Source organism: Salvia hispanica, chromosome 3 (assembly GCF_023119035.1).
Source record: "Salvia hispanica cultivar TCC Black 2014 chromosome 3, UniMelb_Shisp_WGS_1.0, whole genome shotgun sequence".
NCBI classification, from domain to species: Eukaryota; Viridiplantae; Streptophyta; class Magnoliopsida; order Lamiales; family Lamiaceae; genus Salvia; species Salvia hispanica.
Genome location: NC_062967.1, coordinates 14,229,428 through 14,244,669, shown reverse-complemented (window position 1 = coordinate 14,244,669; position 15,242 = coordinate 14,229,428). Strand labels below are relative to the sequence as shown.

Here is a 15,242-nt window from a genome sequence, read left to right as displayed (position 1 = left end):
CAGTTTTACGTCTAGGGAAATGATCAATAGCAATCCCAAACTAAGACTAAATCTTAAACATTAGATTAGAAGATCTAGTGGTTGAAATAATATCACATGGATTATATTTTTAATTAAAAAAATTAATAAATAAAATTATAGGGTATTAATGTCAATTCTCTCTCATTAAAATCATCTAAAAACTTTAAATTTACGTAACTCTATCGATTTAAATTATTTTTTCGTAAAAAATATATCAAATTAAAGATAATTTTATAAGGATTCCAACGAGATTTCAATTGCATATGTTCCGACGACGTTTGGATGATGAAATTTGATATTTTTTATTTTAGTTTTCGTAAATGTTGATAACCAGATTTTTATCAATAAATATATCAAAAAATCTCAATAAAACCATGTAAAAATCTCAATAAATATGTGTTGATATTTTCTTGTACTAGTGTTGATATTCTTATGTCATATTGTTGATATTTGTAATACACTATGTTGATATAAAAAAACATTCACGAAAATTATCATATGATAACATAATGACGATATTACCCTTTTGTTGATATTTTGTCTACTATTTATTGAGATTCGTAAGATTTAATCTCATCCATCATTTTAAAATCTAAAGGTGGAGATTTAGTCTTAATTTTAGATTAAGGTGCTATGAGCATTAGAACATGACCATTTATGTCTATTATGTAAATATTATATATTTAGTTTTGCAGTATATTACTTTTAAATGTGGATCAATTAATTTAGTAGTACTAGCCGACAATTTTAAAAGAGAAAAAAAATATGAATGCGAAGAATTATGATTGCATCATCCAGTAATAAAGAGTGAAAAAAAATGTTTATACATCCTTCATATTATTACGGCAAAATAAGCATTAGAACTAATTTATACTCCCTTTAATAATAATACATGGACTTTTTATTTTTCTTCAATTTAGTAATGTAGTTCCACTGTCCACTAAAATGTGCAAATCTTAGGAAAGACTAATTTTGAATGTTTGCTCTGATTCTAAACAACATGAGCTCTGATTGCATTTAATTTCTACTATATTAAGGAGAGTTTTTCTAATATGTTTTTTTTTTATTAAAACAAGAACCTAAATTCTGCTAGTAGTTTCTATTTTCAAAGATGTGTTTATGCGACCTATGTTTACTTTTTTGCCACATAGGAGACTAAGGAGACTACAATGGACACAAAGGCTACCAATATTTGACACACTTAAATAACACAGGAATAACACGTCTTGGAATTATAAATAAGATCGCTTATTTATTGGTCTATGTTTAGTGGAGTACTATATGTTTTGAAGGGATATTAGTGTATATTATTAAAATTAATTAGAATACGTAGAAAGATGAGATAAGACCAAATATATATGATGAGAAACTCATCATACTCCGTACTATACATTTTATTGATAACTCCAATATTAAAATGGACATTTAATAGTATGATGTGTGCTATATATAAGAACATATTGTACATTTATATTGATAACTCCAAGATTAAATCAGATATTTCATATTATTGTATCTCAAAATTAAATATGTAGCGTATTTGGTGCATGAGATTCAATCTCATAATTTAATCTTTAATAAATAAATAATTAGTCATAGTCAATCCCCTCTAAGTCTAACTAAATTAATTTCGACACTCAATTCTAGATTTTATCTTGATATTACTATTTTATCAAGAAAACCGAACACTACCTATTAGTATGATATACGCTATCACTTACAGATTTAATGATCATATCTGATTATGTAAACAAGAATCAATTGACTTCACACTAAAATATCCTAAGTGTATGTCCTTGCTCGAGCAATTAAAATCACTACTATCATTCGAAATTGTACAATTTTTGAATTTAAAACGAGAAGCATATATCTATCGACTAATTCCGCCGACATGTTACCGCGTCCTATTATGAGATGCCCATCCACTTATTCCAATTCACATTACAACCTTAATCCAAACAACTTCTTATTTTTTTGGGTTATAAACTCCTCATAAATTATAAATTGTTGTCTTATATATTCATCCCAAAATTCGAACCACCACTTGTCATCCTTCCCAAGAAACCGACCCTTAATTGATATTTAGAGAGGTCGACCAGTTTCATTTTGACGGCTAGTATATATGGGTAAATTTTACTAGTACTACTCCATTTCCCCTTATTTAGAAACTTCAAAGTCACCAACAACTTGCTGTCGAAGGAAGTTCAAAATATCTTCTAGAAAAATAATTCTTCCTATTTTGTGTTCGAGAATGTTTCCTCATATTTTTTTGAAATGCTATATTAAGGAGTAGTGACTTTTATTGTAGTGTTTCTTTACTTGAAATTTTTGAAGGTGGTGAAAAGTCCAAATATAGGTGATGAAACGATGGATTCTTCGTTGTACTCTCCGATGCTGTATGGATTCGATAGAGAGCAAGAGATGTCGGTCATGGTGTCGGCTTTGGCCCATGTGGTGGCCGGAGACGAGGCTGTGGGAGGAGGTGGCGGCGACGGCGACGGCGACGACAATGGCAGCGGTGGCTCTTCATCTACATGCAAAAGAGGGCGTAGCGATATAGATGAGCTTGAGCAATATGGTGATTTTCACTTTTGGAATACCCACTCTATGCCACCTTCAAATTCATATGGTAATTAATTATACAACATTCATTTTATTAGTCTTAGTTTAGTGTGGCATGCATGTGACTTTTTAAATACATAGTATCAAAATTCATGCAAAAATAGTTTCAACTTATTATGATTGTGTACAATATGCAGAAGCTAGTCAAAACATGAATACTTCAACACAAGCAACAGCAACAGCAACAGCAACAACAGCAGCAGTTTACTCCTACTCTCCAACACCTCCACCGCCATCAGGTGGCAGTGGAGGAGCTTCGAGAAAGTACCGAGGAGTGCGACAGCGGCCGTGGGGGAAGTGGGCCGCCGAGATTAGGGATCCCCACAAAGCAGCCAGGGTGTGGCTGGGCACCTTCGACACCGCGGAGGACGCGGCTAGGGCCTACGACGAGGCAGCCCTCCGTTTCCGAGGCAACAAGGCCAAGCTCAACTTCCCTGAGAATGTCACCCTCATCCACCACCCTCAGCCTGCAATGGCCTACTCAGCCCCCTCTGCCTCCCAGCCACAATTTCAGTGGAATTGTTCCAGTCATCAGGATACTTCAGCCGCTCATAAATGACTAGAATGTTATAACTCATCTTTTTTTTGCTGAATTAGTCACTTTACATTACATGAAATAAATACTGAAGTTGTTTCCTATGAATATTCTGCTTCTGGTCAAAGGCATTTAATACACCATCAAAAGATCTCCTTTGTCCACAATCCTTCACTGTTGGAGAACAGTCGCAAATGATATTAGACTACACACTTTTGAAAAGCTTGAATTTTTCAATCAAATTAGATTGGACCCAGAAAAGGAATAATAAGAATGTAACATGAGCCTAGTTAAAGAAAAAGCATAGCCAAGATCAGAGTTGGATTACAAGTTTGAACTATTTGAGCACATAACAAGTAGTGCAAGTGTAATGAGAGATTTAAATGTAAATCTTAGTTGACTATGAACGAATGAGCAACTCCCGAGTATCAACGGCGTCGGGAAGGACTTGTTATATCAAAACCAAATGAAGGACAGGGCAGGTCCATCCACGGTTATGTTCCCTGCCATGAAAGTAGAAACTGCTTCTGGAAGGGCAAAAAGCATCAGGAAATATGAATGAACCTCTCCACTTCGGTGGCCAGTTTTCAAGCTCTAAGTGCAGCTTTGTGAACCATCGTCTCCTTGTGAATTTGATGGCAACTTTTCTCTACGAGCTCGAGCAGCTTCTCCAAGTTCGTAGACCATGAATTCAGGATCTCATTGCTGTCCTTGGCTGTCTGGAAACATACCACACCAATAGGTCTGTCGATCTTTGCTACTAGCGCTTTGGAGACAACCATGTCTGAGAGATGTTTCTCGGCTTCCTGCATCATGAAAGATGACAACATACAAAATGCCGGATCATTAGAAGCAGAAAAGAGAATTAGATAAAAAGTAAGGTAGCGGACATATTATAGATGTCCAAGATACTTCAAGGAGGGTGGACTAAAAATTCGAAGAGTGAAATTAAAAATAATATATGCAGGTATATAACTAATTTAGACCCCAAAGTTGAGGCTTAAGAAAAATAAATTACTACTACTACTGTATTTACTAATATGCACATGTTAGAAAAGTCTACAACAACCAGCCCCTACCATGCCGTTTAGAAACAACAATTCTTTCTCTGACTCAGTATATCAGTTTCAGTATCAAATGAAACATTGATGACCTTATTAAATATTTTTGAGAAACCAAAACTAAAGTTACACAAAAAAGTTTGCAGGTTCCAGGAAATAAATTGTTATACAGAGAATAAGACAGACCTGGAGGTTGAGGCATAATAAATCTGCCAGTCTCTTCAAGGTTACCCGGGAATAATATTTCGAAACTACATGGATATTCTGCAAGAAATCACAAAAAATATGACACAGTAGCTATACAATGAAACTTAACAATACTATCACAAGAGTCAGTATCCAGAAAGAGAACTCGGCAAACACCAAGTATTGGTTATCAGGAGTATTACATGTTCTATCACTCTAAGTCTAAGATCTTCAGCAGCCTTTTCACCCAGTGAACCGCCAAGCATATTCTTCTCATTCTCAAACTCATCTTTGAACGTATTCCATAGTGATGTCCATATAATGACCTCCATGGTAACCAACTGCTTCAATAGTAACCTAGTGGCAGGGTAAGTAAGCAATCAATAAGACTGTTTCTTACTCCACGTGGTAGAAACAAAATGAAACCGAAATAAATAGCAATATGGGTTTATAAAAACTTACCTGAAATGAGGAATTTCGGAAAGGTTCTTATCCTCCAGGGTTGAGTTGAGGAGGCTAGACTGCATAGGGTCGTGAGGTGACAGCACAAGATACCAGCATATTTTTCTCAGCACCTTCAGTAAAAGCATCAAACACAAATCAATTAACACCACAGATAGGGAAACATTAATCTGAAGCATATATTTAACCAAAAATACATTATGATAATTGATAACATGAGAATAACCACAGAGTAGATGTTTTACCGGTATCCAATGGGCTGGGTCCTCTTTCACGGATGGAATCTCATATATTGATTTGTAACATCGGCATATTTCAAGGTAATCATTGTTGTGCGAGTAATACCTAATCAATTGCAGTTAATCATAAGAGTTTGGAGCACATACCAAGACTTTAGATAGATGTAGACAAGAGTATTTAACATCACAGGTTAACACAAACAATGATAGGAGGCAGGATCAGCATCAATGGGAGAGGTATAATCTGATTCAATCATTTAATACCATACTTTTTTGGAAGTGTCTATAGAAGCAAAGCCAAAGTGCAACAATTTCAAATTGTATACATCCATAATAGTTTATACTTACCTAATCAGTACATATGTTAGTGTACTCATCAAGATATGTATGAGGGATTGGAGGACCCTGACACCAATGTGTAGAATCATAGGGAAAAGAACCTGGAGTAAAACAAAACAAATTGGTATATTACCGGATCATTAATTGGTAATATATGCGCTTTAACTCCAGCAATGATGGAATATCAGCAGGAGCCTCTTCAACAATACTCTCCCCTTCTTTGGTCTTCTTTTCTTTTGAAGGATCAGCTTCAAAAACTCTAGGACTTATTTTCCTCGCAAGTATTTGTGCGCGCACATAATCCTGGCGATCTAAACACAAACGGACCTGCAGAATACGAAAATCAGACATCACATTAAGCCTTATCAATTGTCATGGGGTTTCATTAAACCCAGCACAGTTTCAACATAATATATGGAAATAAGAGAAACCACATACTTGCTCGAGAATGAAAGCTATTTTTTCAGTTTTTGCCATTGCGCCAAATGTCTCAACCTGTATAGTTCAAATTGTAAAAAAAAATGGAATGCTGATAGTCAAGTATGTATGTGAAATCAGCTACGATGTTATTTAAGATATAACGTAAATTATCCACCAACCGCAATTTCTTGCATCAAATCTGCAGCTTCAGCTATCTGCCCTTGTTCTTCCTTGATCTTTGCAAGCTTCTTGATCAACCTAGCCCTCTCTATCTCAACGTATATCTGTATAGTAAAATAAGAATTTAGAAATAAAGTAGAAAACTTGAGGTCCGAAGACAAGGGAGATGTAGAAAAACTGAGTGCAAAAATCACCTTCCCAGCAGATACACTGTTAAGTGTCTTTATAAGCTCTATTTTAGAATCAAGATCTGGTGTTTTATCAATATATTGCATAGCTTGATGGACCATTGCTTGTACAGCCTGCATAATAACAAAAACAACAAAAGTACAGAACAAATAATTATTCTCCAAACGCAGACACAAATGAAAATCAGTAAATATGAGAATCCAATCTTTTTATGAATACTAGTTGATGTGACTCATCATTTGGATATGTTCGGTGGCTGAAAGAACTTTGCGCAATAGAAGCTAAGAGTGCATCAATTTGCATCAATTTCTTCAATCTACGTGTGTATCCATATTTTACAGTGAAAAAAGACACAATAGGCAACGGATCAGAGCAACAGAAGGCTAAGACATGTTAAACGTTTCAGTTACTCGAGAGGCAGCACAAAATGTAACCTGCATCTTTATTCTTTCATCTTCTGTTTCTTACAGCGTGTCTAGAAACTTCTAAAAGCTGAAAACTAGATTTAGCCAGGAATTCTAAGTGTTTTTTCAGCTGTTAGCTTTTGTTAACTGAATACAAAGTAGAATCTGCTAATTCCCACAGTGTTAGCAGCACATCCCGCAAACTGGATTTTAAAGTTTTCATAACACACAGTAGAACACAGGCTAAATCGTCATTCAGATGTAAAAGTGTTTTTTTTATGAAAAATCTATTTACTAATTTTTCAGCTTTCCCTTCGTTTAAAATGCTACCTACTTATGCTTTGAAGCAATTATTACATACTCTACCCGTATGATCAGTAAACCAAATTACCAGAAACACATTTTTCGACAAGCACTCATTTGATATCTTGAACCTAGCAACAAATCAGACATACGGGTGAACCATCTGTACTTGTACGTCTATCACAAGGTAGAACTACAGTTAACTGACCATGTCTAAGAGACTAAGATACCACCTCATTTAACACCCCTCAGTCATTCCAGCTAATTTAAATCATTCAACTTTAACTAAAACAAGATACACTTAATCATTATGAACGTAATATAAATATAAATAAATATAAACACGATAAATCGAAAATCAGACCTGCTTTAACTGCCCCCGGCGCTTGGAGATGAGCACAATCTGCTCGTTGAGCGTCGCCCACGCGCCGGCATCGATGCATAGCTGTAGAATATCAGTGACAGCCTTCCTTGTTCCTGCCACGTCGCCGATTTGTCTCATTTGTTTCTCCACATTCAGCAACGCCTCGATTTTCGTCTCCAAACTGTTCCCTCCGTTTTCCTACCAAAATTCAATCAAAAGTCACGCCGCGAGATCTAAATTGAGAGAAAATTGTTCAACCGAAACTCCGTGATTAAGAACAGCTAACCATTTTGATTGCTGCAACGAATTGGAGAATGAAACTCTGAGCTAATGAATTTGTAATTGTAAATCTCTTTTTCGGATTTTTATCACTCTTTATTTTCCTTTTTCTTGAATAGAATCAAAATTTCTTGGAAGAGGGGACACTTACTAATTGACCCCCACACAAATGAAAATTAGCATTAAATGCCCCAAACTTTAATAAATTTGTGTTGAGTCCCCAAATATATGAGATTTATCATTTATGACCCAATGAAGCCCAATTTTGATCCCGCGCAAATTAGTCTCAAAAAAATTCAGTGTGTTTTGACGACGAAATGCAGCGCCCAATTCCCGTCGACATTCTCTCCGACTCCGATTCCGATTCCGAACCCGGCCGAAATCGCCGGAGTCTCCGAGACGAAGCGATTGACCTCACTACGCCGCCGCCATTCCCTCAATCCAAGAAGAAACAAAAAACCGACACCTTTTCAAACCCTAGTAACTCCACCGTCTTCATCATTGACGATGACCCCACGCCAATCAAGTCAAATACTCATTCCTTCGTCGCCGATACGCCATTCTCCGATGCGTCCTTCGTCAAATGCTCTCGAGGAATATCCTCCTTTTCAGGTAATTTCCCAGTCCCCGTCGTATTTCTGAAAATTGAATTTCAGGGTTGGGCGTAATTGGATTGTGGTATTTGAGTTGCGTGCAATCAAATATCGAGGGAGTTCAATCTGAGTGGTGTATAGTTATTATTTTTGTAAAGACAATGCTTTGCTGTTTAGCAACTTGGAGATTCTTTGGTTTCTGCATTTACTGGATTTCGTGTTTAATCGCACAAGGTTTAGCTCCTGAGGAACTTGTAGTTGCCGAAACTCCAATTTCTGAACTCCCGAAACCTAAGGTTGCGATCAGCACAAGAATCTCCATTGCCGAAGATGCTTGTCCGTTTGTTACAAACCACAACTCTGGTGGTGAGTTTAAATTGTTCTTGTTTGCTGATCCAAGTATCAACTTTGCATATTGTGTGCTTTCTTTCGAACTTTTACATGCTTGTGTACATGCTTTGGCTTACGCTTGGTCACTATCTTGTAATTTTCTCAAAGCAGTAGTTTGAAATCCTTATGCATAATCCTTATGTAAAGACAAAATGCTCTGCTGTGCCTGTTAAGCAATGTGAAGATTCTTTGTTTATGCATTTACCGGATTTTGTGTTTTATTGCACAAGGTTTAGCTCCTGAGGAACTTGTAGTTGCCGAAACTCCAATTTCTGAACTCCCAAAACCTAAGGTTGCGATCAGCACAAGAATCTCCACTGTTGAAGATGCTCATCCGTTTGTTACAAACCACAACTCTGGCGGTGAGTTTAAATTGTTCCTGTTTGCTATTCCAAGAATCAACTTTGCGTATTATGTGCTTTCTTTTGAACCATTACGTGCTTGTTGTTTGTCAGCAGCACATGCTTTGGCTTACGCTTGGTCACTATCTTGTAATTTTCTCAAAGCAGTAGTTTGAAATCCTTATCATGATCTCTTTATTTGATTTAATACAACTTTGAATTAAACACTAAGGCTGCTTGATATGATAAATTTCCCTGAATAACTGTTAAACAACTAAATGAATCTAACATGGATTATGTACTTGCAGCCCTAGCTTGCAGTTCTTATAATCATATCCATGTCTTTTGTTTTAGAAATCAAGGGATGGATATGTGTGGATTCAGATGATGAATCTGAAGATATTGGTCGAATTGGAGCTATGGATGATAATGCAAGTACTTTTGCTGCTAGATTGGAAGATGAGACAGGAGTTCCATCGAGATGGGGTGAATCCTCGTCATTTTCTTGTGGTACTGATATCAATCTGTTTCTTGATGCTATCATATAATTGAAAGTCACTCTAGTGCAACCTTTTTTCACAAAAAGGAGAAAGAAAAGAAAAGAAACCACTGAGTTGCTCATCATTGATTTTCAGGGACTTCCTTTCAACATCAAAAGAAAGACACACAGAACTCAGCTAGAATGCATATCTTAGAAGACTGTTCAATTCCTGGAACATCAGACGATGGCATATCTGAGGTTAGTTACTTTGACATGCAATTTCATGCTCTCAATGATACCTCTCCTGAGTCTCTCTATAGTTTAAAATTGAAAACTCTGATGCTGGGAAATTGCATTAATGGATACCTCCTGCCTCACAATTTCCCTTTTCTGTTCTTCATATCCTGCAAAGTACACTTGTCTAGTACACTTGTCTAGTTTCTGCAGATAGAATTGGGAGACTTAAGAGAATACAACTGCAACTTCCTTTTGCAATTTGCTATATCTACTGCTGCTGTTTCTCTGATTTTCTAAGGCCATCTACGGATATGTAAATTGGTAGCATACTGAAGCAACTAAGGATCATTTGTGAATTGTGAATTATTAATATTGTGTCCTGCCTCTGCCTCAGGTCTATAATTGTGTTAGTAATAGTGATGCTTAATATGCCTTTTTGTAAAAAATGGTTTTACTCCAATACTCCTGTTTGAGATGTGTTTATCCTTTTGAGTGGCTTTAATAAAGATCTAATGTAGGCACATGTCAGTCGTGATGACAAAGCTAGTAAACTAGACGATACAGATCAGATTTTGAATCAACGGGATAACAATACATGCTTCTTGAAAGAGAAAAAGAAAAGAAATGACACAGTGAATAAAAAGGGAACAGCCAAGGAGGAAAGACTTCGTCTGATGGAAGAAAAGAAAAGGCTCAAAGAAGTAAGTCCTTGCACACAATCTCTTATTAATATCTTAAATAAGAGATGGCTCTCTTTCCGCTATTGAAGTTATCAGATGATTAATAGCTGCACTACTTGATTTAACTTAAATAGCAAGAGAAGTTGCTTAAAGCTGCTTCAAAGGCTGAGGCTGCTGAGTTGAAGAAACGGGAGAAGGAAATGCAGAAATGGGAAAAGGGTAAATATGCTCTCAAATCCATTGTTGCTGAGATTGATACAAAAGTGATTGAACTGGGAGCAATTGGAGGTAGGATATTTGTTCTTTTTCCAAATAATAATCTTTTGGAAAGATTGCATTTTTATTTGCTTTTTTTTCTTTACTTCTATACTTAAAAAAATCGGGTTACTTAATTTTGCTAGGTGCCTAAGTTAGTTTGTTACTTTCTAGTATAGGACATCTTCTCACTAGATTTGCTGAAAAGGGGCTCTCATATCGAATAACATCAAATCCAGTGGAAAGAACTATTATATGGAATATGGCTGTTCCTGAAGAAGTTTCTCTGGTAATTATTTACTTCACTTCTCAGTAGCTCTTCTATTACCATGAAATCTATGTACATACTGGACTTTTAGCATGTTGTTTTCTTAGTTCTGATTCCCCGCTGCCTTTTCTGATCCCCCTCGTGCTCTAGTTTCTTGCTATCGTCTTCTGATTTATTGAGCTCTTGATTCCACAAGAATAAACAGGATACCATGCCTTTCTTTCGATATTATCTATATATCTAGCATCACTCAAGAAATCATAAAGATGTCATTACAAGTGAATGTTAACTATGCAACTCTGGCTTAAAACGCTAAGGAAAATTGCTTGTTTTAAAACACTGAGCTGGCATTACAAGTGAATGTTATTGTTAAGTATAGTTCCATGTTACTTAAGATGTTAGTGACATTGCTGAATGCTGATCTTTAGTTCTAGTTATGATCCTATCTGTGTGTTATTCATTCACATCTTCAATACAATCTGGAAACCGAACAGCGTGTTCTTACTGTCTTATTTACACTACAAACTCGAACATGATTCTGTTGGTGATCACTGCAACACACTCCTACTTAATTTATATCTCGTTATATAAGACTGTATTACTCCTAACATTATTAATGTAAGATTTGGAGGTTATGCAACTTCAATTCAATCAAGATTGACTCTAATTATTTATTGGCAGATTGCTCCTGAAAGAATTACAGTCTCTTATATTCTAGTTGTATATGAAGCTGAAGAGTTCTGTAACCTTGTCGTGAATAAGCGCCTGATGGATCATGTTAAGAGTGTTCAACGTTGTTATCCTCATCACACTGTATGTTACGTCACAAATAAGCTTATGGCCTACATCAACAAAAGGTTAGCAGAGTAAAAGAAAGCGTGCATCATTTTTTTCTTACAAGGTTATTTTATTAGGAATTCATTCAAAACATCTAACAATAAACAACATGAACACATCATAACTACTGATATTATGAGTTTTGTTTGTTCTTTTTACTGTCATGTCCCCTCTCCCCCTGAAAGGAAAAAAATCAGAAAAAACAAGAGAAAGACATGTAATGCCCTTCTAAGTTTATTTTTTTTTTTTAAATTTTATTGCACCCCTAAATGATTTGCACATTTAAATTCAATCTTGTTGTATCCACTTAAAGATATCCATGGTGTGGCTGGTGTAGGGAACAAGCACATTACAAGAACCCTGCTAACAACCCTGGTTGGAAGCGACCTGCTGTAGAGGAGGTTACTGAAAAACTGTACTTTGAAAGAAATGGAATGATGTGCCATAGTTATCTTATCGGATTTTGAACTGAATAAACCTATTTTCTTGTTTAGGCCTTTGCGAAATTGACCACCCATTTTTCTAAAGTACATTCAAGGCAGTGTGTTGATGAAGCTGAATTAGCTGAACATGTGGTCGGTTTAACTTGCAGCCTCGCAAATTGCCAATTTAGGTGAGTCAGAGTTGAAGATTTTTGCTGGAAAAGTAAAATATATGTATGCATGCTGGTCTGCTTCAATATGACTTTCAATATGAGGATGAATTTAGGTGCAGTGATACTTCTATTGATACAACCAAAGTGAGTGCAAAAAATTCGTCATTTGGTTGTTTCAATACAGTGTGACGACTATAAGCATCAAACCAACTCTCCTACAAGGCTTATTATTTTAATTTTAGCATAATTAATTCGTTCACTCTAAAGCATCCAATATATTTAGTGGTAGAAATTGGCTATCGCTAGTGTGGATTATACTTATAATTATGCTTAATAATCCTCTGGTTTTTAATGCAGGAAAAGACTGACGCGGTTTTCAGTTAACGCAAATGGATCTGCTATCCCTAAAGACTGTGTTGATAGGAATTTAATTAAGAAAAATTTGTGGTAAATATCTTCATCCAAACGCCAAATGATCAAGTCTTTACTTTTTCGTCATTCTCAGGAAGTTCTGTATTGGAATGACCCCAAGTTTTATAGGATCAAATTTGAATACATGCACCTTTTTAGCTAGATATAGAGTTGTCATCTTTTGCTTTTGCAAGAGCATTCTGTTTGCCTATATGGTCAGTTTTTAGGTTAAGTAAATATTGGCATAACCTTTAATCTGTACTTTTACTCTTTTAGGCTTGTGGGCTAGGCATACTTCTCTTGAAATGTTTTAAGTATGTACTCACTAGAGGTAATGGTTAAATGTAACTGCGTATCAGATTAGGTAGGCTGCTTATTCAAATTCTTGAAACTTACCTGACTCTTTTGACCTTAGGTTTTTGGACTGGGTACTTACATGTTGTATATGTGTTTCTACTCAAAAGAAAATATACTAACTAAACTCAAAAGTCCCTCATTGAATCTGTAGCATGTGTTTGTGTGTGTGCATTTGCTATTGTTTTGTTGTCAGTTAAGAGGATGGCATTTACAGTTTATTTCATCATGCAGGCTAAAGGTATTGGTGGCTATCCCTAAGGTGCAGCCACGGTTCGCTATAGCCATATGGAAGAAATATCCTACAATGAAGTCTCTTTTAAGAGTGTACATGGATCCAAAAAAATCTGTGAGTCTTGTACATGAGAAAATAAATGTTTTCTCCTTTTCATGCAAACTCTCACTGCATTACTAAGGAAAAAAAATCTATTGCTGCTAAAATTCTGAAAAATGAGCTTAATTGCATATCCTGGACAGTACAATAAAGACTTTATGTAAATTATGCTTCCTTTTTACTCGTACTGAAGATTTCCGGAGCAAGAATCTTTCTGCCAATACTGTTTCCTTTGATGGAAATAGATGAGTTTGGGCCGTCAAAGTTTAAGAACAATGTTATAGAACGCTGTTTGTGTATTGCTTTTCAGTTAATTATCTTGGTTATGCAAACCTTATTTATCTTTTCAAAACTATCAGGTTCACGAGAAGGAATTTCTGCTCAAGGACTTAACCACAGAAGGCTTACTCGGTGATGATAGACGACTCGGTGAGGTTTGTTCTAAGCGAATGTACAGAATCCTTATGGCTCAATCCGGACACATCAAGACAGATGATGTTGAGGATGGGGCCGATTTCTTTAATCTCTAGCGATGCTATCAGTGATCAGATATCCATTATGGGAACAGTTGAGGCCAGCAACTTCTTATATGCTCATGTGTTCCGAAATTCAAGTCAAATCTATGTTCTCTTTCTTTAGCTTCTGTGGCCCCTGTGTATAGCAAAAATCCCACAACGGCCCCTCCCAGACTCACTCAATGCTGCTCGAAATCAGCGAGAAGATCAGTTTGATGCTAACCCTTCACTGTGGGAAAGCCTTGTAACTTTAGAGACATGCATCTCTCCATGAGCTGCTATTGCACTAGAAGACATCTTGGCTTTGCAAAGTGAAGCATGTGTTATACCCCACCAACTGATCAAGCTAGTTTCTTCACACACTGCTGTGTGATGGTTTCTTTGGAGACACAAGATTCAGAAAACAGAGGACAGGCTGGCAGGCAGGTGACAACAGTTTTGGCTGTGGACCCCCCTCCCCCTTGAGAGAATATAGTCTGGTTATACTATTTGCTGAGTAAAGAGAATGCTTTGACCTGCTTTAAACAGGGCATGCTTGAGTGGTGAGGAAGGGCTTGTGACTTAGAAAGTGACATTATGGATTATTCATTTCAGCAGTTTCTGTTTATTTCTTACTTCAATAGCACTGTAGGGGTGACTGTGACTTAGTTTGAATTCTATAGTGTATAGTATTAAGTTACTCAGAGTTTATATATGTGTTGTGACTGTGGATTACTGTTTACTTGTCTATTAAAAAAGTACAGGCTGGGGTTGGTTGTAATATTGGTAGTAAAATATGACTATTGCAAGTATTTAATTAGATATTCGTTGTATTTAAGTTTATATCATACACAAATTCAAATTGGTCCCAACTGCAATGAAGTAGTAGGACCAGATTTAGGTGGCCACTGAGGAGAAGAGAAAGGATCTCTCTTTCAATTGGTTATATTAATCACGAATTATGATGGCCATTAGTTGTGCAAATTTTACGTATGGTGTGTGAACTCCATATTTATGATACACAATATTCTTCTTCCACTATAAAAATGGACCTCGCATTTCATTCACTCTATTAGATAATAGAAAGTGAATGACAATTTAATTATCCTATTGCCAAAAAAATTTGGAATGGCTTCATCTTTTGATGTACTCCCTCCGTCCTTTATTATTTGAGGCGTTTCTTTTCGTCATAGAATTTAAGAAAGTTGTGTTTAGTGAGTGAATTTAATAAAGTAGAGGAAAAAATAAAGTAAGTACTCTTTGGATACTATGATAGAAAAATTGCTCAAAGACGGACTATCCGTAACAGTGAAGACATGTAGGACACCTGATTTATGGCCATGAGACAATTGAGAAAATTATTTTTAA

The 15,242-nt window shown here is 36.0% G+C and overlaps 3 protein-coding genes across 7 annotated transcripts; 2 read left to right on the top strand and 1 right to left on the bottom strand.

Moving 5' to 3' along the window:
• Positions 1–2,060: 2,060 nt before the first annotated feature.
• LOC125214697 (ethylene-responsive transcription factor ABR1-like) lies at positions 2,061–3,282 on the top strand. Of its 3 annotated transcripts, none has more exons than XM_048115826.1 (3): positions 2,061–2,147; positions 2,378–2,650; positions 2,784–3,282. In XM_048115826.1, the coding sequence occupies exons 1-3, from the start codon at positions 2,144–2,146 to the stop codon at positions 3,200–3,202; spliced, it is 696 nt and encodes a 231-aa protein (XP_047971783.1). In that variant the 5' UTR covers positions 2,061–2,143; the 3' UTR covers positions 3,203–3,282. The 3 variants fall into 3 exon arrangements, with proteins under 3 accessions (XP_047971783.1, XP_047971782.1, XP_047971784.1); XM_048115825.1 differs by having other exon boundaries at positions 2,781–3,282; XM_048115827.1 differs by having other exon boundaries at positions 2,071–2,147; positions 2,356–2,650; positions 2,781–3,282.
• A 109-nt stretch (positions 3,283–3,391) lies between these two features.
• On the bottom strand, positions 3,392–7,744 carry LOC125214696 (26S proteasome non-ATPase regulatory subunit 12 homolog A-like). Its single transcript, XM_048115824.1, has 11 exons — positions 7,612–7,744; positions 7,326–7,523; positions 6,260–6,367; positions 6,065–6,169; positions 5,904–5,960; positions 5,599–5,792; positions 5,133–5,232; positions 4,888–5,000; positions 4,629–4,782; positions 4,426–4,503; positions 3,392–3,984 (listed from the first exon to the last, which is right to left on the bottom strand). The coding sequence occupies exons 1-11, from the start codon at positions 7,612–7,614 to the stop codon at positions 3,766–3,768; spliced, it is 1,329 nt and encodes a 442-aa protein (XP_047971781.1). The 5' UTR covers positions 7,615–7,744; the 3' UTR covers positions 3,392–3,765.
• Positions 7,745–7,918: 174 nt separating this feature from the next.
• LOC125211855 (crossover junction endonuclease EME1B) lies at positions 7,919–14,616 on the top strand. 3 transcript variants are annotated; one of them, XM_048111798.1, is made up of 14 exons: positions 7,919–8,216; positions 8,438–8,563; positions 8,818–8,949; positions 9,283–9,438; positions 9,564–9,667; positions 10,165–10,347; positions 10,461–10,614; positions 10,761–10,870; positions 11,531–11,706; positions 12,024–12,087; positions 12,181–12,299; positions 12,639–12,728; positions 13,281–13,395; positions 13,740–14,616. In XM_048111798.1, exons 1-14 carry the CDS (start codon positions 7,922–7,924, stop codon positions 13,908–13,910), a joined length of 1,995 nt encoding a protein of 664 aa, XP_047967755.1. In that variant the 5' UTR covers positions 7,919–7,921; the 3' UTR covers positions 13,911–14,616. The 3 variants fall into 3 exon arrangements, with proteins under 3 accessions (XP_047967755.1, XP_047967754.1, XP_047967752.1); XM_048111797.1 differs by having other exon boundaries at positions 8,432–8,563; positions 8,824–8,949; XM_048111795.1 differs by having other exon boundaries at positions 8,432–8,563.
• The last annotated feature ends 626 nt before the right edge of the window (positions 14,617–15,242 follow it).